Here is a 21,742-nt window from a genome sequence, read left to right on the forward strand (position 1 = left end):
TGGCTCACTGGCTTTTAAGCAGTATCTTCACATGCATACAACACGCTAAAAATCAATTCAAAACTGAAAGTTTCTGCAAAGACAAACACAAAAAACAGGCCAAAAGAAATCATTTTAAAACCCAAACACACGATACAAGTTAAAAAAAAAGCTGAAGACAAATTGGTATAAAAATCAGTATTTATGTAAAAAAATAATGCATTGCATATTGTAAAAATCAGTCAATAACAGTATTCACCTTCACACAGATTTCTAGATTTTCAGACTTCAAAAGGTTACATAGCAAGGAAAAGAGACCGTAACTACACGTGAAGCAGACTGCTTTCTAGTTTCTATTCCAGAAATTTACACCCTGAGCCAGCAGGGAGATTAGAAGCAGAATTCAGAATATAAGCTGTGCGTCCAATGGAGTGTGGTTTTCTACAGCTAAAGCGTTCATCCAGCTCACATGGATCTGGGAGTCAGAGCCAGCCTGTCTTTGATAAAGAAACAGCCACAAAAATTAAGCTTCTAAAACGGGGTTGGGATGAAGGTGCAAGTTAGTGAGTGGATCCTCCATGCTCAACACACAGGAACATTTCTGGAGTCCAAAAACTCACTTCACGAAGACTTCATCTCAGTTAGACAGGTTATCCAAGTTCAAATATACCTTACAAATACATTTCATACCATGCAATTTTAAATAATATTTTACTGTAACACTAGAACTCAGCCTTTTTCTTCATGTTTTTCTCTGAAAAAAAGTTCGTATTACATAAACAGATTTTTTTTCACTAAGATAACTAAAGAAAGCCTAATCCTTACATGTTGTAAATCACTATCGCCCTATTGACAGTAATGCATTCATGTAGTTGAGGGTCTGCCTCAAAACTATTTTAAAGCCATGTTATTAAAGAATATGATAACAGAATATATTCTCTAAGAAACTCCTCTAATATACAGTCTGATGAAGCATCAGAACTCTCATTACAGCTCTTCACTTTTAGGAACTAAATACTCTATAATGATCGTCAGATAATAAACCTTAGTAAGAAAATATAACAGCAACAGCCTTCCACTGTTTTGTTTTGTTTCTTTTTTTCCTATTTCCAAAATGCCCTATAAAGCTGCAAATCCATGTAATTTTAAAAAAGTATTGTAACACAGACAACTTCATACTGACTTTTTGCTAGAAAAACCCCTCAACTCTGCTATATCTTTTGGCCATGATGGCTCAACGATCTCGAAACAAATGCTGTGTATTAAAAAGTCTCTGTATCTACAGAGAAAACTAGTATCACATACTAGTTATTCATTTATGAGAAAATTGTTTATAGTGTGCAGTTTACATCTAAGATAAGCAAAACAAGATTGTCAAAACAGTACTTTGACATGTAAGAGATGAACACATAAAGGCACATAAAGATTGTCAATGATTATATCACATTTCTTTGAAAATAGAGTATTTTCTGCACTTGTAAACAACTTTCTTTACATAAAGGCTCACACCTTTAAAGTGAGGTTAGTGCTGCTGACTCAGTTATTGCTACATTCACAGTTTAACAGAACTTTAGACAATATATGAGGTACACTCCCAAATAGAACCATCTTCATTTCTTCCTTGTTCATCTGATCATTAGATAACTGAATTATGCAGACTAAAACTACTGACCATAGAAGCCAGTAACACCCAAATCATCAGATCCAAGATAAACATCATGGATTAAACTTCAAAAGAGCAAAAAGTCACCTTTACAGAAAAAAAGTTCCTGTTCTTCATTGCATGAATATTTTCTTCATTTTTACGTATGCTAGTAAACTTTTATCTGGGCACATTAAGAGCCGATTCAAGCCATATTTGAATTTTGCACCTTTTGAACAGTGTGTTAATTCAGTCTCTTGGTTTAACAGCTTGGAATAAAAATCACCTTCCTTTTGATCTTCTGGCATACAAGTCTCTTATGCTTTTTGTTAGCTGCTTTACGAACACTTCGTATACCCTTCCACAGTACGTATGCGCGGTTTTCCGTAATTCCAGTTCTAGGGGTTGCAGCAGGGAATGAACCAGATCATCTCCAAATGAATACTGTAACAAGGTTAAGAAAAGAAGATTTAAGGTCAAAATAGAAGAGTGTCATTATTCAGAGTTATTAAAGAGTTTTATAAAAATGCCTTTGAACATCCTGTTTGCTTTCTATAGGTTTATTAAATGTTTTCAAGAACTCAAGAGAGCTTCTGAACGCAGCCTTTGAAAGACACCTCTGAATTACAGAAATATTCTCTAATGCTTTCAATAAGCCTAGCAAACAAGTTTGTGTTGTTTTTAAAAAAAACATAAGCAAACGAGAACATCCAGACAGGCAAGGAGGAATTTTAAAATGACCATATTAAATTAAAAATTTACACATCTAGAATGATTTCTGGTTATCTGTTTGTTGAACAGTAACTTTCTTGAATGACATATAACTTTCAAGGAATTCTTATCAAATTATAATGAAACAACAGTATGAAAAGTGGTACTACTGAAGTTTCATTAAACTGAATGATGGTCAAACATACACTACGGTTAACATGGGGATGAAATAAAGTAGTCGTTAATTCAACAGCACAATATTTTTTATAAACAAATTATAAGCTAAAACTCATTTCAAAGTAACATAATTTTGTTGATCTTATTACCACTGAATCAGCAGTGTTTCACATACTTTCTCTGACATATTCATAAACCAAATGGGATCATAAATTTAAAAAAATAATTTTTTCTTCTGTTTTTGACAATGCTCAAAGGAAACAAAGAAATCATATTTTTATTGAAACACATCCACTTGCCCTGCAATGTATTCTCAGACCCCCAAAAGTACTTTTCTTCATTTTTATATCCATATGACAACATATAATAAAGTACCATTAAAATATACTATTGATTTTTGAAGGTTATACACACACAATAGCCTGCTACATTAAAATGTGCATCAGTGCTAAATTTTACAGCTCTTCAGTGAGTATACTGATGTAGTGATAAATAGTTTATTAGATGACTTATTTGCACAATGAAAAGAAGTCACTGTGCTTAGCATTTAAAGGAACAGCAAAATATTAATACACTGAATCTCTAGAAAAGGTCGAAACAGTATAAAAAAAATATTTTCCACAGTACCAAACTAGCTGCAATTAAATGTTAAAATGTTGCAGTAAACACACACAAACTCTGGGAGAAAGGGTTTTTTTCTGCATTTTAAAATATCCAGAAAAATGAAGCTTCTGGTGACCTCAAAATGCTCCAAACAAGCAGTTTAGTAGATATATTTGTTAAGAGAATGAGAATAAAGCCTTTTAAATAGACATTGAAATCTAGAGGCAATGTGTTAAAATCCTAACCGAGACATAGTCTATACCATGTTTTAAAACGTGCTTATCACAAAAGGAATATACAGGAATTCTATCCAAGCAGTAAACAAAAAAAATTGGTGAAACTCTTAACATCTTTTAAAAGATACAAAAAAAACTACTTTGTGGCAATCAAGGTAAGTATCAGCAAAACCTAGAAAATAGCATGCAGCACTGTCAATAAAAATACATTTAAAAACACTTTGCACAAGCACAATGCTGTAAACACTTACATTTTTTATTGCTTCATAGACAGCCCTAAAAGTTGGTTGTTTATCATCATGGTAAACACCTCTGTTTCCATGAAGAATAAATATACCTTCTTCTTCAGCTTCCTTACAATTGCTTCCATAGATGCAGTGGTCAGGCCGATAATTCCATTGGCAAGGAAAGACATAAAGACTTTCTGTGTAGAAAAATGAGAACTCCGGATTAAATATTAAAACTGTTTCAGGAGATACATTACTTGTCTCTTTTTTTCCTTAAGGCCGTTTCATAAATTTCTCTACAGTTGTTTTGAAACCCAGCAGCTAATTACACTCTAGCAAACCCTAATGCTGTGTCTCGGAGTAAACGCTTTCAGAAAACCAAAGTAGTTAAAAGTCCCTTGAATACTTTAACGCAAGACTGCTGAAGAGTATTTTCTCAGATTTTTGAACATCATAGAAAAGAGCAAGTTTGTCATGTTAGACTTAGAATCAATGTGGATTTACCTGGATTGTGAAAAAACATGATGTTCAACAGATCCTGATCACCCCATGTTATGTTCAATTTGTACTTCTTCAGCAGTGGCATAAGAATTTCTCCCCACTGTAACCGGACTGGTGTCATATCATTCTATTAAACAAAACAAAGCAAAACAACATTCAAGACAATTATTCCTATAAAGAAGAAATGCCTTATAGAATCTCAGTAATTTGCCTTTCAAAGTTACAAATCTCAAATGTATAGATGATTTCTTCCTTTTAAACAAGCGAGCATATCTAAGGAAAATAGTTATGGACACTTCCAATATGTTTTATTTCTCAATTATTATATTATGATAAGGAAAATTAGATGCATCTCCAACTTCTACTTAACTGACACATTAAATTTTTGTCAAGATTTCCCTCACACATCTTAAACTAAGAGTTCTAAGAAACAAGACTTTTTTTTTTATACAGCAATAGGATCTGCATTTATGAACTGCATTTATGTGATACGTGCAAGTGGATGGGCACTATTTAAATATACATTACACAATTTCTCTGTCTTTATCATGGAGTGATAATATACACAGATTTTAAAGTTAACTTCAAAAATTCAAACCAGATCAATATAATATTAATAATTAAAGAGTAGGTAAAAATATTGGCTACAAAGCAGTGTACAAAAATGCAGAAATCCTTCAAAGTTTTTCAAACAAATTTTCATTGAGTTGAACTGATTTTTTTTTAGTTACTGAACTTGAACTTCCACAACAAAAGCACAGCTTTTCACTAGCAAAAGGCAGCATTCCCAAATTCCTGATTTAGCAAAATCCCTTCAAAAGAAAAGGAGGAATTGTTCTAAGGGTTTGGCTGGGGATATGCTACTTGGAATAAGCTCACCTACACTAAACTCCACATTACCAAACGGGTTACCGTCTGCAGTGTAACAGGTTAAATATTCTAAAGCTAACTTCTTATCTCTACACAACATTTAAGCTCAACTAAAACAGATAAGGAACAACACTGCTCACTCTGTACCTCCTACTTCAGTTGGGAGAGTGAGCATGAAATACCAGGAGGTCCTAAAGAGAGAAAACTCCTGAACAAGCTCAGAATCATACCCTTGATTCTTTTTAACCAAGTTGCCAAAAAAAACCAACAACAAGAATTTAGAATTCCAATATGTTTGAGATCTGTACACAGAGACACCATGTTAAAACACAGAAAAGATTACCAAGAGCAAAATATTCAGTTTTAGAATTACAGTATCAAAGACTTCCTTCTCCAAGCTTTCCACTGACAAACTAGAAAGTGCAAAAATTAGCGGTTAACATTTTAGTCTTTCCTCAAATCATTCCAGTCATCAAATACGAACGGCTTTCAGAAATGAAGACCAAAAAAAGAAATAATATCAGATTTCAGACAAGGATTAATACAAAAAAGATCTATAGCTTATATTATGTAAGAAGCCAAACAGAATACTACAGTCCCTTCTGTCCTAAAAAATTTATGACTACGAGTGCTTGCAAGTATCTGATGAGAGCAAGCATAAGAAATGCACAAGAGGATTCTTCTCTAGCAAGAATTATCATTAGGCTCAGTGCAATGTGATTAAACAAAAGAAAACACAGGCTTAACACCAAGCTAAAACCTTCCAAAAAAACCCCAAATTGATCAGACTGAATCACAGTCGGTAAAGATTAGGCCCTCACCTGAACTTTGCCAACCATAGAATATTGACCTAAGGTTTAAATTTAGACTCAATGCTAAGAATTAAAAACAATTAAATTAGCTCACTGATACCAGGATAATCATGATAAAAGAATATATAGTAGTAAATAAAGTTTTAGAGAAACCCATAGAAATATTATTTTAATTGTTCAAGTCATTATTTCATATAATTTTAATTTAACTTGTATAGTTTTAATAGCAGTGAAATCCGGAGTATAGCCCAAGGAGATGCAAAGCAAGTTACAGCATACAGCACATTGCCAGATGTCTGGAAGCAATACTACTTGACAAATAGTGCTATCAGATTTAGGAATTAGAAACTGTAATATTTCAATAACCTTTGCATAAACAGAAAAGAGTTATATAATAATTTATTAATACTAACATATAATGAAACCGGTGTAGGAATCACAGAGCAAGATAAACTATTTGAGTAGTTATGCAATCTCCTTCTTTAAAATTTTACCATAACTTGTAGTGAGGTCAGACAGCGTGAGAAGTAGAATGCTCAAGTTCAATCAAAATTGATGACAGAATTGCTTTTCAAAAGTTACTCCAGTAAACATGAGAAAAATAACTCTATCGTAACTTACAGATTTCCAGAATATAAACCTCCTCTCTAATATTCAGCAAGTTGCAAAGAAGGCTAAAGGTTTAAGAAAAAAACCCCACAATGGTAGTGGTGTTTCTGTGATGCCATCAAGCTGATACAGACAGGCTCTTATGAACCCCCCAAAATTCCAGGCTTTTTTGAGCAGAAGAAAATGTGTAAGAATATATAAGGACATGAAGATATTCTCCTACATGTGGGTTTTCTGTGTGTTTGTTTTGTTTTGTTTAGATGCTGTGCTTTATTTAGTTTGGTCATTACTGATTTCTGTCCCATAAGACTTCTGCCTGTCCAAGGCTGAAGTCAGACTTACGAGAGCTGTCACATTTAGCCTGTAGCAACTTAGTATTACTTCTCTCGATTCTAGTAAAAAAATATAAAGTTGAGGAAAAATACTCAAATCATAATAGCAATATCTAAACAAACTGCAGCTGTGTCCCACAAACAGGTGACCAGTTTAAATTTCCTCAATGCCAAATAAGAGCAAGCCCTCTTCCTTCTGGTGAAATGACTCTATCCTGTTCTTGCATTACCCATGCCAATATTTACTAGATTTTTTGGGAGCTGATTTACTTCACTTACTCAGCAGAAAGGCGGCTTTTTTCCATTGTTACCACATTTAATTGAATCATACAAGGGACCAAAAAACACCATAGGCAGGACAAAGTAAATAAGAAAAGCAGCTGGTAAGAGATGGGAACCTTCCTTTTAGAAGCAATCAGATTTTGCACAGGCTCATCATATTTTTTGGAGCTATAGCCTTAAGCAATCCTGAATGGTTAAAAAAAGTGTAGAGTGGCTTAGGTCATAGAAATTCTCTGAATATTGATCTTTTTTTGTCTAAAGCATACCCATGAACCTCTCCTTTGCACACACTATCTGGAGGTTTGTTTGGGCCTTGTTTGATTTTCTAAGAGCTCATTCCTTTCCATGACTGCCCATGTCTGAGGCATCACAACTAAGTTTCCTAATAAATCTTATAGAAGTCATTGTTCTCTATTTACAAAGCTTCAGTGCTCTAGGACTTTTTGTTAAAACACTGTATCTGCTACGTCTCTTTGAGTATAAAAGTATCTACATCTATAGGTATGCAAGTCCAAAAAAAGAGTCTCCTACTATTAGTTCTTCTATCTCCTAAATACTTTGGCATGTTTTACATTCCCGTTTTCTAATTACTGCTTAGCAAAGACAACAGGTACGCACTACCCATCAGAAGTTTCATTACCAATTCTAGTCTTACGTCCAGTTCTGCACTGTTTAATGACCACACTATATTCAATAACATGTATGTGCATGCATATGTATCTGTATATATGTATACATGTGTGCATATAGATGTATATATGCAGTGCACATTTGTACTGTATTTATATACACAGTCTCAAAACACACAAGACAAATAGAAACAGGAGTGACAACTTCCATTAGGCACCACGGATAGCCAAATACCTAGGGTGCTTGTTGAAATGAATAGACCTGACAGTCCTGAGAAGGCTGAGGCTTGAATAAATAAATGGATAAAAGACGATTTAATCCTTAAGCAATACATGGAATTACACATTTTCTGCTACTCAGGTGACCACTATAACCATTGGCTAAAGTCTCCAGTTCTTTTTATCTATTCATCTTCTAGTTCCTCCTGACTCTTACAAATCAAGACGACAACAGAAGATAGATGCTTAAAGGCCTCAAGCAGCTCGGCCTGTAATTCCAGGCTGAAGAAACTACAATAGACAAAGAAGCCACAGTTTTAAATCCATCATATTGGAGGAATATCCTGAATCAAAATTTCCACTGTTTAGACAAGTGCTCTAGCCACTAGATAGTCATAAAAAAGATCTACAGGCAGCTTTTTAGAGATACAAGAATTCCTAGAACTTATATATTCCTTGAGGAATGTGTTCAGTCTCCTGAATGAACATAAACAAATTTGGTCCTTCCTATAAGACAATGAAGCATTTTCTAGTTCTACTGTATTTGACTGGAATAGTTAATGGGACACAACATGGGACAGTACCAGCAAGGTCCAAAAGCATCTGCAGTGTTGCTGGCAAGGGGCATTAGAATAGTCCCTACCCCTGAATTTGTTTTACCTCTCTTCTAAAAGCTTGAAACTAGTAGCTTCTTTGCCATCAGTAAACAAAGGAAGCCATACACTCTCTCAGGCCTAACGTGTAGTCTCAACTATGCTAAACCCTTTTCAAAGTTTTGCTGTGGGGCTTGCAACTTTTCATACTGACCAATCACCCTTTCAATACATTCAAAGAACCTGAAGATGACAACAAAGTCCCTGCAAGTCTCCACAAACAGCAGAGTTTCTGTAACAGAGCTCGTGCATTTTAAGGCCCTGTGATGTTCCACAAGCTTGATACCATAGGACATTTCTCCAGTGTGTCCAACAGGTGGAAGAACTAAGTCAGCAGCATGAGTTAGAAATCATGAGGAGGTCTGATAAGTACCTCAGTCACTGGCAGTACAGTCTAATGCAGAGTCTTACCAAGCCAGTCACACTGGAGAAAGTAACTATTTCTATAAATTCAAAGCTTGAACAAATAACAAACATTACACTTGCCAGGAACGTACAAAGACAGAGGCAAAACACCTGGATGCTCAGCTAGATGCTCAGCATTTGTTATAGAAGAGACTGAAAGATACTGGGGCAAGATTTTAAACCAAGAAGGGTACCTAAAGAGGCCATTTCAAATGCTTCAGCTGAAACAGAAAATACATATATGTCAAAACAGTATGCATCCAAACATTATATCTGTATTTCTTGTTCAAGATAATCAGACTAAGACTCCAGGAAAAATGTACAGGATGACCAAAGCAGGTGGGGGGAAGCACAGAAATGGAAGGAAAAAGATTAAATTAATGCAAGAAGTAAGTTCTCAGGAAACATGTTAAAAGCTGCACACACAAAAGTAAAAAGAAAACACAAAACCGGTATATAGAACAAACCATCTTTTAAAATTTCTTTTTTAGTTCTTACTATCAAGCAAGAGTGAAAGAATATTTCTTTACATGCACCACTGGTCTCAAACATTTGACAAATAGCCACAGTGCACACACAACCATTCCTGGACAAGTATAAAGTTCAGAAGAAATATGAAAGCAAGGGCCAGAAGTATATATACATCGGAGATGGAAAGAGAAGTTTGAAGCGACAGTAAAGCCCTGGGAAGGATGTCAAAGAATGATGGCTAATGATTAATGGCAGAAAATGCTTTATTTCTAACATTTAAAATGACTGAAGTGGAGCAGGGTTAATTGTTGGGTTTTGGGTTGTTGTTGAGGGGGTGGAGGAGGGAGTTATATTTTTTAGGGGTTTTTTTGAGTTTTGCTTTGTTTTGGATTGTTGGCTTTTTTTAGTTTTGGTGGGTTTTTTATTTGTTTGTTTGTGGGGTTTTTTGGCTTTTTTTTTAATTATTTGTTTTTTGTTAACAAAAGCCATCAAAAAGTGCTTTGAATCATGTGCTTTGCTATTGAGAAGCTTTTCTCTGTTTCTGCCTCCCTTTCTCAAGTGCCCTGTTATAATTCTGAATATTTAGTATATTTGCATAGTACAAGGTAGCTCACTCCAATTTCAGTTCCTTTCCTTACTTGTATGAATGCTAAGTCTGCAACTCATCAAGCAGACTTGCTTAATACAGTATGTACTGAACAATTTGAGAAAGAGCATTAAGATCAATGTTTTCACAACAATTCAAGACTTTTTTTTTTTGTTCTGATTCCCCATACCAAATATGACGCACAATCTTCCTCACCTGTGTTTCAAGCATATAAGAAAAAACTTCCTGTCTGTGAAACAACAGCCATTTCTGATGCTGCACACACTCCTTTAGTAAGTACTCTCAGGATGAACTTAGTTCTCTACAAGAACTACGACTTCAAAGTAAATAAAAAAGATACTTGAGGTGATCACCACCTGGTTACAATGTAAAAGATCTAAATTTGGAAACCGTACAGTTAGAACACCTTACTAAATGTTTTAGCACCACCTCCTGGCCATGATGCTACACACATTTTTAAAGTTAGTATACAGTATGTTAAACTGTTTCCTCTGCCCTCTACTGTGAAGAAATCAATCAGAATATCTATCAACAAATGTAATTTACAGAAAACTGTATCAATTCACAGGATCTCTCAGAACTACAAGAATGAAAACAATCAAGCACACTTGAAATTTAGGAATTCCAAGTCTTACAGTGAATCACATTTAAAAAACACAAGTTAGGTACCATTTTAAACACAGTATACTTTTAGAGCATTATTCCAATTACAAGAAAATTATTTTGAAAATTACTGTCCCACATGAATTTGAAAGAGGATTAGAATTAAAGGATGTAAAACCACAGAAAATGCAATAAAGGCAACAGACATACCTTGAAATACTTTCTTCTGATACGTGTCATATTCATTAACATGACTCCAGAATTTATTCCAGTGACTCCATAATAGGGATGTCTAGCAAAGCGATTATACCACCCAATACGAGGCTCTTCATGTTCTGGTGCCATTGCAGCAATTTGTGTGGAATTGAACTTTCCCAAAAAAGACCAAATATCATCAACAGGTCTCAAAAACAGGACATCAGTATCAACATACAGTAGTGAATCCACATTTTTGAGGATTAACTGTGAGAGGAAAAAAGTTTAAAATGAAACTTAAGTTTTATTGAGCTTCTCTTCATGAAAAAGAAGTTGCTGCCATCACACAATGAAGTTTAACACATTTTTGTCACATGCACTTTAGACTGAGAGTTTGCAGTCAATAAATTTTCCATTGTTCCCCCTTCTCTCATTTTTGAGAATTTTTGTAGAGTGAAACAGAGGTTTTATATAGAACAGTCATGCAAAGGCACTCAGTCTGTATTTTGTACCCTACTCTTCAGCAGTAGGTTGCAGGCCAGATGAAACATTACCATAACAGGAGTTCCCATCTTCCTCCTGTTCCCTTGCTTTCCTATGCATCTAATCAAACAAGGGAGAGGGTTTGGGAGCCCTAGAAGAGACAGTATGTGGGTGACAGAATCATAGAATCATTTAGGCTGGAAAAGACCTTTAAGATCATTGAGTCCAACCGTAACCTAGCACTGCCAAGTCCACCACTAAACCATATCCCTAAGCACCACATCTACACGTCTTTTGAATATCTCCAGGGATGGCGATTGCCACTGCTATAATTCACCTCGTCTGAAGTATGATTTCTGAAGTGCCTTAGATCAGCAAAGAAAATGCTGCACAGAGCACTGGCAATGATAGCCCTTTTCTTGTCTCATTTTCTCTAATTCTTCTCAGACCTGCACATGCAGGAAACTTTCTAAGTAAATGAGCAGATGAGGTGTGATAAATCCTTCTTACCTCTGAGAGGATGACATGACCTACACCACTAATTGAGGATACGTGTCATAACGGAGCAAGTGGGAAAAGGACTTTTATTCCCTAGTGTATTAGTATCCCAGAAGGTTAAAGTCTGGGGTTTTTCTATGGATGTCATAAAAGTAACTTTTAAGAGTAATAGTTTTTGATTTAAAACTAAGCAGAAATTAGATTAACAGGGATACCTTGATGTTTTGTAAACAGACCTCTGTACTGTCCTATTACAGAATAACTTACTGGCAAGAATAGCCTTTGTGAAGCACATGGTTTAAACAGTTTCTTCCATTCTGCTGCACTCTCAGTTGGAAATGTTATTGGATATAGTGTGTAATTAACTTTTTCTTCACTGATGAAGCCATCAAGCTATATGAAAAGAAGAGATCACACGAATTACTTCAGTTCAATTCTGTTACAAAAAAGAAATTAATCCCTCGTTCAAATTGATAATTGAACACAACTGCAACACTTCTGTTTCATAACAGAAATGCTTTCTGAACTACAATAATCTGTCAAATATTCCAAATACTTGAACAAAAATTGGCACCTGCAGGCCACTATAAAGAAAACACATCATATCAGAACACGTACAAAAGAACAAGTAAAATACATTAGTATTTACAAAAAGTAGATACATCAGATGAAACCTCTTCCACTCTTAACTAGTTTCCACAGGAGAAATACCAATGAAGTCTTTCTCAATTTAAAATAACTTCACCCAACTTTGCCACAGTTACTGTTCGCATGACATTAGTGTATTCTATTAATATGTATAACACACTAACATCATAGTTTGTATGATATTTGAAGCAAAAAAATAGTAAAACCCTCCACAGCTATGTACTAGTCAGCTTCTAATACTGCCACTTCAGTCATGATGTTATATTCATTAACTGGATGTAGCTAAAATTAGACATCACCATATCTACCATTTTCAAAGACTGACATTTCACTTTATTTAGAAAATATAAAGCTGACTTATTTACTGTAAGCACAGAGGCAAAAAAGGATAGATCTCTATTTTCTCTTGTAAAGACTTTAAATAAACTCACACAAGATAAAAGGTTTATATTCAGAACATCAGGTTTGTATTTAACAGATTCAAAGTGACAAATCAGAAAATACTTACTATGTTTTTGAAACTCTCATGCAACTGGTCCTCAGCAAAAATATGAAACTGGAGAGGTTTGATGCTGAAAATAATGGCTGATCTCAACATAGTAACAGTCTCCTCCAGTCTTTCACCACAGGCAACCACTGCTAGATGCATTTTCTCAGAAGGATGTGTTTTCATATAATTGTATCTAATACAAAAAACATTTTTTCATTTGACATTATTCCTAGCAATGGCTTAAAGAAAACCTCTACTGTTTATAGCAGCATGTAATTTAACAAAATATCCTTTATCTTATTTAAACCAGCAAAGGATAACTCAAATAGAACACACGAACCTACAGCATTACGCCTGGTACACAGACTTACATTTAACTTGAAATATTCTCATATTCACTCCCACCATCCCAGCCCATCAGGGAGAAACAAGGTATGGAAGAGCTATACAAAAACTAAACAAACAAATCTTTATTTTCTTTGTAATTTTGCTGTCTATAACTACCAAGGAATCCCATCAAATAGCTATGTTAAAAGAAAGATCACATGAAGTTACACTGAAATGTGAAAGGCTGACAGCACATTAAGTCGCTGCAGGAGTTCATTTTCTCCTTTTTCCCTAGACTCTATACAGAGATAGGTAAACATGACAAATATAGCAGAATTAAACTCAACAACAAAAGTGAGATAAATCCTACTTTTAAGAAGCTCTGTTAAGAACATTTTTGAGTGATCTAGGCATTTTGTCCGTTTTCTGCTCCAGTAAGTCCTTTTGTCAAACCCATGCTTCAGGGCTTCTCCTAAGCACTGGAAAAAACGCAAAAAGCTTTCTCCCCCCACCTGCCCTCCTGCAGGAGTACAACTTGGGTTGGAAGGGGAGGAAACTAATGGCTGAAATGACCTTGTGGGATGTCCTGGTGCTCCCAGTGGTTCTGGAAAATCTCTCTGGTACACTGACCACATGCACTGCCCACGTCCTTGGGGCTAAAGCAGTGCAAGGTGGTCTCCCCGAAGACATACGCCCAACAGTTACAGAGAGAAGTGCCTGGTATGTATTAAAGCGGGTACATTTAAAAGTTATTTCATTCTTTTAATACAATAGGCTAAAATTATAATCAGGTAGATACCATTAGCTTGGTGGCAAACATAGTGAGCATACTAAACCTAAAACCATGTTCTCCTGGATTTCATGTATTTAATTAGGCAGAAAAGCTTTCAAAGGTTTCAAACATGTCAACTCAAAGCCAGTCTTCAAAACAATAGTCTGTGCTTGAGCTATTTGCACAGACTACAGGAGGCGGGGGGGTGGTGCTAACAGAACTAATAGCATCTGAAGGTTTAAATTACAAGTTTAATGCCAAGATACGCAGACAAAAGTTTTCTGAAGTTAGAAAAGTCTTTCCCAAACTAGCAACAGTAGAGAAATGCTTGGCAAACATACCAGCCCCTCTTCAAAACTTGCCAAAGAGAGAGACACTTCAAAACAGAAATTAACAAATGTGATTCTTAGCACATAATCTCTACCCAATTTATGTAACTAAAACACATTCAGATGCATACAAGTTTTCCTTTAAATTGACAAAAATACTATGCAAATATGCCTTTTTTTCTTTAAGGCACAGAAGAGCAACACACATTATTTTGAGTTCATGAAGCAAAATATAAGCAAAGATATCACTGTAAAACTGCTGAAGTTTAATGCCATAAATAATGGCTGCATTTAAAAAACATTCTGAGTTTCAGAAGAGGTAGGATTCAGATGTAAAATAGGACACCTAAACACCTGAATGAAGCTGCTGACATATGGGATTGTGTACAAAGTCTTGCTAAAGCAAATGCAGATCTAGTGAGCAGGATATGGAGCACAGATAGCAATTCATCTTATTTCAAAATATCTAGGGCTTGATTCAATTTTTTTAACATAGGTATAGTGCCATTTAATAAGCTCTGGAATATCCCACCTGACCTTCAGATGCCAGTCCAAAAGGATTGTGTGTCTCAAAGATCATGTTGTGTCTACTAGTCCTAAGGAGAAGTCTAGGATACCCAAGTGCTTCTCAATTAACACAAGCCTTTTACTTCTCAGAAACTTAATGGCTAGTCACCTGGATCATTCTCTATGCTTTTTCCATTTTAATGGCCGCTTAAGACCTACTTGACATAGATACCTATACGCAGATGTCTATATTCAGCAGATTTAATCCACAGACTGAAAACTTAAAGTCTCACGGAATCACACAGAATCACAGAATGTTAGAGATTGGAAGGGACCTCGAAAGATCATCTAGTCCAATCCCCCTGCCAGGGCAGGAACACCTAGGTGAGGTTACACAGGAAGGCGTCCAGGCGGGTTTTGAATATCTCCAGAGAAGAAGTCGTCTCACAGCAAAACCTGAAAAATTAGTTCAGGTTAACACGAAAAAAGAAACATATAATGTCTAAATGTAACAAAGGCAACCCCATTCAGACCTTTATACATAAAGCTAATTTAAATCTTACACCATGTAGTAAGTAGCTAATGTAAAAAACACAAGGCAAGCTGAATGTGATGAGGGTAGCTGAAGCCCACAAGTACGCTGCTGCAGTCTGAACCAGCTGCAAGCAACAGATTAGCCTCATCACTAATCCACTGAAAAGAGAATTACAATAATTAAGCCCTGAAGTCATGAGAGCCTAGAGTGACACTGCAAGGTCATGTGATAAATAAGGGCACAACCTACTCAAATTGCATAGCTGAAAGCCAAGTTCCTGAACCACATGTAACACACGGCTTTCCATGAATAAAGTATGATGAAAAATATGCCAAAGCTACTCTAAAATGCATTCAGATTAAAAGTCTGTATTTTATTATTTCTACATCTACTGACATCTGTGAATAAAATAACATTTCAAGCCACACAACAAAAACCAGACCAATCATAATGCGGTTCCAGTCACTTGGTTCATGTGATGTGCTCTATGAGTTTCTAATTTCACTAGTTCAATTTTTTGAACCTGTACTTAAAAATAATTTCTTGAAAAGGCAAAAAAATATTTAGAAAAAGCTAATAACAACTGAACTTCAGCTTGCACAATATGGGGAACAGCTGGAGTTCAGATCTGTAAGTCCACAACACAAAGCTTTATCCCTGAAGCAGATGGAGCAAGAAGTCATTGGAAAGAACAGGCCGCCATTCCCTCTGGGGACCATCCACTAAGAAGGGGATGAGACATATTAGGTCTCAGAGACATATTACAGCTGGAGAAGTTATGAGACTCCAGAATTGTGGTTCTTACTTGAGACTCGATGAAGAGACATCCTTAAGTGATTATAAGCTGCAATTGACTTCCCTGCATACAGACCACCAGCAATCACAGCCTCCTTTTTAATAATCAGGCCTCAGTGCTGCTCTTCTCCCTTCATACACATCTCCGTCCACTCCCGGAGGGAAATCATTGCCCCATCTTCATTCAACTGACTACTGACCTCTTGTGCTAATCCTCCACTGCCAGCATCTTTCGTCACTTTTTCCTCCTCCTCCCACTAGAAGTAGCATAGAGTTTCTGCTGTACAGCAGAACTTACCAACTTGAGCTCTGCAGTCTCACCTTCAATATTAACATGCTCCATGCATAGAGCCAGTTATCTATGCCATGACTCATCTCAGTCCCTTCTTCAATATTATATCATGTAGATATGGTCTTGGGTCCTTCCCATTATTCCTTTCGAAATTATCTGCCCTCAACTGCTCCCTTCTCTACTTCTCTTTCCCAAATTTTCCATCCTCTGTAACTCTTTTCCCTGACTTTCCCCCATCGCTCTCTACTGCGGTTAGTCATGCAACTACGTCACCAGAAGACAAGGACAGGAAAACCTTGTTCATTTAGACAACCCTGAGTCTGGTATGACCTAATGACACAACTTTTTCAGCAATACAGATTTTTTTTAGCAGCTCAGTAGCTGAGATGAGCATGAGCAAAACAAAAAGTATTTTACAAGAACTATAATTTGTCTGAACCTGAGCAAGTTTGGTATCAGAGTATCACACTGTGGTATCAGAGCAATACCCCTATTGAACCTCAAATTCGGGTTCTCAAAATGTTAAGACATTTTCAAAAGTGAGGAGATACTTCAAAAAAAAAAAGTTCAGACACAACATGGAAAATATAAAAATACAAATGCAGATTTTTATACGTAAATTTCTAACTAATAGTAGCTTGAAGTTTTGATGTGGGACAACCCAGTGGAGAAGCTGGAAAAAGAAAAATAGAGTGAAATATAGTGTATTTTAGTAAGGCTTCTGGATCGACTAATAAGGAAAACTTGAGAGCCCTAATTTCTAAAGAAAAAAAAGTCCAATAATGTGATAGTCCTAGCTCCTGTAGCGGGGAAAAAACCCTCAGGTAATTAAATTGGAAGAATGAAGAATGCACTTGTAGTCCACTAGAAGATACTGAGCAGGAAGCTGTGACAGGACTTGAGTGTTAAGGGACAAATAAGAGAACTTCATTTGTCTGTGGATACTAATTACACATGAGAGCACCTGGGACACGGCAAACCTGGTTGTACATACAGACTGGGGGACGAGATGCTGGAAAGCAGCTCTGCAGAGGGATCTGGGGGTTCTGGTCGACGGCAAGTTGAACATGAGCCAACAGTGCCCCTGGCAGCCAAGAGGGACCCGTGTCCTGGGTGCATCCAGCCCAGCATCGCCAGCCGGGCAGGGAGGGGATTGTCCCGCTCTGCTCTGCACTGGGGCGGCCTCACCTGGAGCTCTGTGTGCAGTTCTGGGCAACACAGGATAAAAAGCATATAAAGCTACTGGAGAGTGTCCAGAGGAGGGCTACAAAGTTGGTGAAGGGTTTGGAGTGGAAGCCGTATGAGGAGTGGCTAAAGTCACTTGGTTTGCTCAGCCTGGAGGAGACTGAGGGGAGATGTCAGGGCAGCTCCAGCTTCCTCACAAGGGGAGCAGGAGGGGCAGGTGCTGATCTCTTCTCTTTAGTGACCAATGACAGAACCCGAGGGAATGGCAGGAAGATGTGCCAGGGGAGGTTTAGGTTGGACATTAGGAATAGGTTCTTCCCCCAGAGGGTGGTGGAGCACTGGAACAGGCTCCCCAGGGAGGTGTCACGGCCCCAGGCCTGACAGTGTCCAAGAAGAGACTGGACAATGCCCTCAGACACATGGTGTGAACTGTGGGGTTGTCATATGCAGGGAGAGGAGTTGGACTCGATGATCCTTGTGGGTCCCTTCCAACTCAGGACATTCTATGATTCTGTGATTCATTCTATGATTCTATGAGTGGTAGGAACAGTAAAAATAAATGAAATAAATCACTTGAGCAAAAGCATGACACATACTCCATGAGTTTACAAAACACATTAAAAACAATCCACTTTGACACTGTGAAAGCAAAAACATACTTTAAAACATGATGCTTGTCATCAGCATAAGGCCAGGTACAAGCCTTTCCTTGAAGTATTTCTGTGTTGAAGTGTAGACTGTCATTCCATACTGATTAATTCCGCTGTGGGTTAATAACCTCTGACGAAAGAACATAGTTCAATATGCTCAGTGAATCTGCTACAACAAGATTTTCCAGAGCCTATCTGTCAAGACACTGCCCTGTTTTTAAAGATGTATAACATGACACCCTGTATATTAAATTAGCATTTCTAGGTCAACTAAAATTATTAATAATTTGCTAGTAAGCTACAGAGGTATGCTTTGATGGGTTGTACACTTCTAGAACCTTCACTGCATACCAACTGAACTTCTTGGAAAAAACCCAAATGGTATTGTCGCTAAAATATTCACCAGCTCCATGAAGATCTTAGCTCTGCCATCTAGACTTGGTACTGCAGTGAGGAGTCTCCTGTATACATTTAAGGTAGGGTTCTCCTACTCTTATTCTTACCTAACAAAATAAGAGCATGGGTGAGAGGGTACAAAATCCTCAGGAACACCCAGACAGACATAAGGAATCCTGTCTATAAGTCCATCTAATTTGTGATCATTAAGTCTGTCCCAATCCTAGTTTGCTTTACTTACAGTAAAACAGCTTCTCCTGCCACCTTCCAAGCTCCAAACCTTCCAGAGCAGCAGCCGTATTACAGCATCTAGCGTGACCTGGTATCGTTCAAAGAGCTGTCGTTGTGACCACGGGTAATTTTATTTTTCTCCTATTTTTAAAGCACATTCAAGTATAGTGGTACTTATTACAGAAAGCCACAAAGGAACAACGGTATGTGTTACAAACTTCATGGGCTACATTTCCTGTTTCCCACCCACTGGATGTACTACTAAGGACATGCCCAGGGATCATCAGGAAGCCCCTCACTCACCTTCCCTGGCAAGCAAGCTGTCCTCTCCTGTTCCCTTAACATGGCTGTGGAAGCCAAGGAAGGAAAGACCAGCATCCAGGTACTGAAAGCAGAGTGGTATGAATAACTGAAGCAATAAATTCACCTCAGTTGTCCTTTCAAATCTTATTCTGGCCCAATGAGGAGTTACCATTTTTAATATAATTGCATGAGTTTTGAACAATGTAAAAATATTTGTCATTTTCCAAGAACATTGCCATCATCTTAACTTAGACCACTAGTTTTTATGTACAATCACCACCATGTTACATAATGGTAATACAAGGACGTAAGAATTCTTTTGTAGGTTACAAAAAAGGCATTTTAAAAATTATTCTACATCAAAACAAGTTTTCCTACACTGGTCCTGACAGAGCTACATTGTTTTTCTTTGCTCTTTCTTCATATGGTCTGTAATGCACACAATATTCAGCTTCCTATGCAAGGTTCCTTAATAAAGTCTCTCAGTCCTTCTACAACATCATTAAACTAACTTTCCTTGATATTATAACCAAATGGACTAGGTTGCCATGTTCGGCCATGTTAAAGTTGTTTACAATTGCAAAAAGAACAAACAGAAGCCTATTACAAATATGTTTTCTTCTTCACTACAAAAACCTAACCGCCTTATCAGTGCAAATATTTTACCCATAAAAGTTTTCTAACAATTAGCATAGAATAGTCAGGGAAAATATTTTCAACTATTCAACCGGTATTATTTCAAACCTGGTACCATGATATACCTCAGAAAAACAAATGGTAGATATGTAAATACAATACAGATGGCTTAATTATCACATCCTTTTTTCTTCTAATGCTTTGTTTGATCTAAATCGATCATTAAGGAGCCCAATGCAGCAGCCTTTAGTCACCAGAAAAACAAACAAACAAAGGCAGAGTGAGAAGGCAACAAAGCCTATGTTGATTAAAATGTAACTGTTAAATCATTCCCACATTTATAATAAGTGGGATCAAGGTAACTACAGAAACTATCTGGATTTGAAAGGGATGAAAATTCTAGTTTTTGCTCAGCTTTTTAACTTTCTACTACTGCACTGAATTAGCAATAGGTCACAATCAGAGTCTTGTTAAAGTATGCTAATGATACCAGTGCATATGATGTCCAAATGTCATTTATTCAACTACAAACTCAATAGATTAGGTTTGAAGTTACAACATATTAGTCACTTAAAAATCTATTAAAAAGTCTGAAGACCCATCCTCCAATGAACTAGCTAGTTTAGAGAAGTCCTGTTTTTCAGGACTGTCACAATTCATCTCTAATATATCCACACCACTAGGACCTCAATATACTAAAAAAAAAAAAAATTTTTAAAAAAGAGGCCATTTATTTTTTTAATAGGCAACACAAGTTAAAACCCACTTAGAAGCAACATCCAACAAACTGAAATCAGGCAGGTCAGAAAACCATGGTAATGACCCCTAAGAATTTCTTCCTTATCAGTATCAATAGAAAATAAACAGCCATACCAGCTAGATGACACTGGGAACATTGAAAGGTGTACCAGAAATGACACGCATAATCTAGATCATGTGAAATCTAAGCATCATGTTATCTGTATCAGCATTTTTTAAATGTTTAACAAATTCTGTACTACTACATGTAAAAGTGATCTCATGCTTCCTCTGTCACTGCAAAAGCTAACAAGAAATATTCTGTACCAAAAGCACAAGACAAGACATTCTGTCTCAACAATGTTGATAATCAGAATGGTGATATAAAACGTGGGGGCAGAATAGCTAAAAAATCCTTCCCACCCAGAGCACAAGCAATAGATCTTGCACAGATTAACTTACAGAGACATTATCCTTATTATGCATTATTAGAATCAGCAACTGCTCAGGGCTCATCTATTTCAAATGATGTTGAATTAACTACAGCATGAGCCATACTGAAGTCTACATATACACCTCTCTCGTAAAAAATTTCCAGATTCCTCTGTAGGTCTCCAACTCTACTATTATACTAACTTGAGTCTTATAAATCCGCAGATCGTTACTTGTCACTTCACACTTTATACACTTACAGCTACTTGGAGGAAATGACGCAGCAAACTGCATTTCAAAAATGTCTATGCCACGTTCTTTCTCTCATGGATAAACAAATCCCTGTGGTTCTGATATCCAGGAGAAAACAAAACAAACAAAAAAACACACACACACCAAAAAAACCACAAAAACAAAACCAAAAAACCTCCCACCCAAATTCAACTAGAATGTCAAGTTAAAATCAGAGATAAAGCTAAGTTTTTTCAAAGAAGACTTAAGAATCCAAACACTGAAGGACTACCTTCCAATGTTTGGAAGAGTTCAGTGGTAAAGGGCAAGGAGACATTCTAACATTGAGATAAATTTTATTAATCTATTAATACTATTGGCAAATTCTGGCTATATGATCTGCTTCTCTGTGCAAACTCATTTAGCTAGTTTATTGAAACAGAAGGAAGAGAACACCAGAATCTCCATTCACAAACTGATTTATGACCTGGATAAATAGTG

General features: G+C 36.5%; 1 protein-coding gene across 2 annotated transcripts in view; it reads right to left on the reverse strand.

The window, feature by feature from the left end:
* Positions 1-209: 209 nt before the first annotated feature.
* Positions 210-21,742, reverse strand: part of GXYLT1 (glucoside xylosyltransferase 1) — a 33,283-nt gene continuing 11,750 nt past the window's right edge. For both annotated transcript variants that reach the window (XM_065643004.1, XM_065642997.1), the window contains 6 exons: positions 12,901-13,075; positions 12,012-12,137; positions 10,779-11,030; positions 4,080-4,203; positions 3,600-3,772; positions 210-2,065 (listed from right to left, as the gene is read on the reverse strand). In XM_065643004.1, the coding sequence (XP_065499076.1) occupies positions 1,904-2,065; positions 3,600-3,772; positions 4,080-4,203; positions 10,779-11,030; positions 12,012-12,137; positions 12,901-13,075 (1,012 nt within the window). In that variant the 3' untranslated portion in view covers positions 210-1,903. The remainder of the gene's footprint in view (positions 2,066-3,599; positions 3,773-4,079; positions 4,204-10,778; positions 11,031-12,011; positions 12,138-12,900; positions 13,076-21,742) is intronic.

Source organism: Caloenas nicobarica, chromosome 1 (assembly GCF_036013445.1).
Source record: "Caloenas nicobarica isolate bCalNic1 chromosome 1, bCalNic1.hap1, whole genome shotgun sequence".
NCBI lineage: Eukaryota > Metazoa > Chordata > Aves > Columbiformes > Columbidae > Caloenas > Caloenas nicobarica.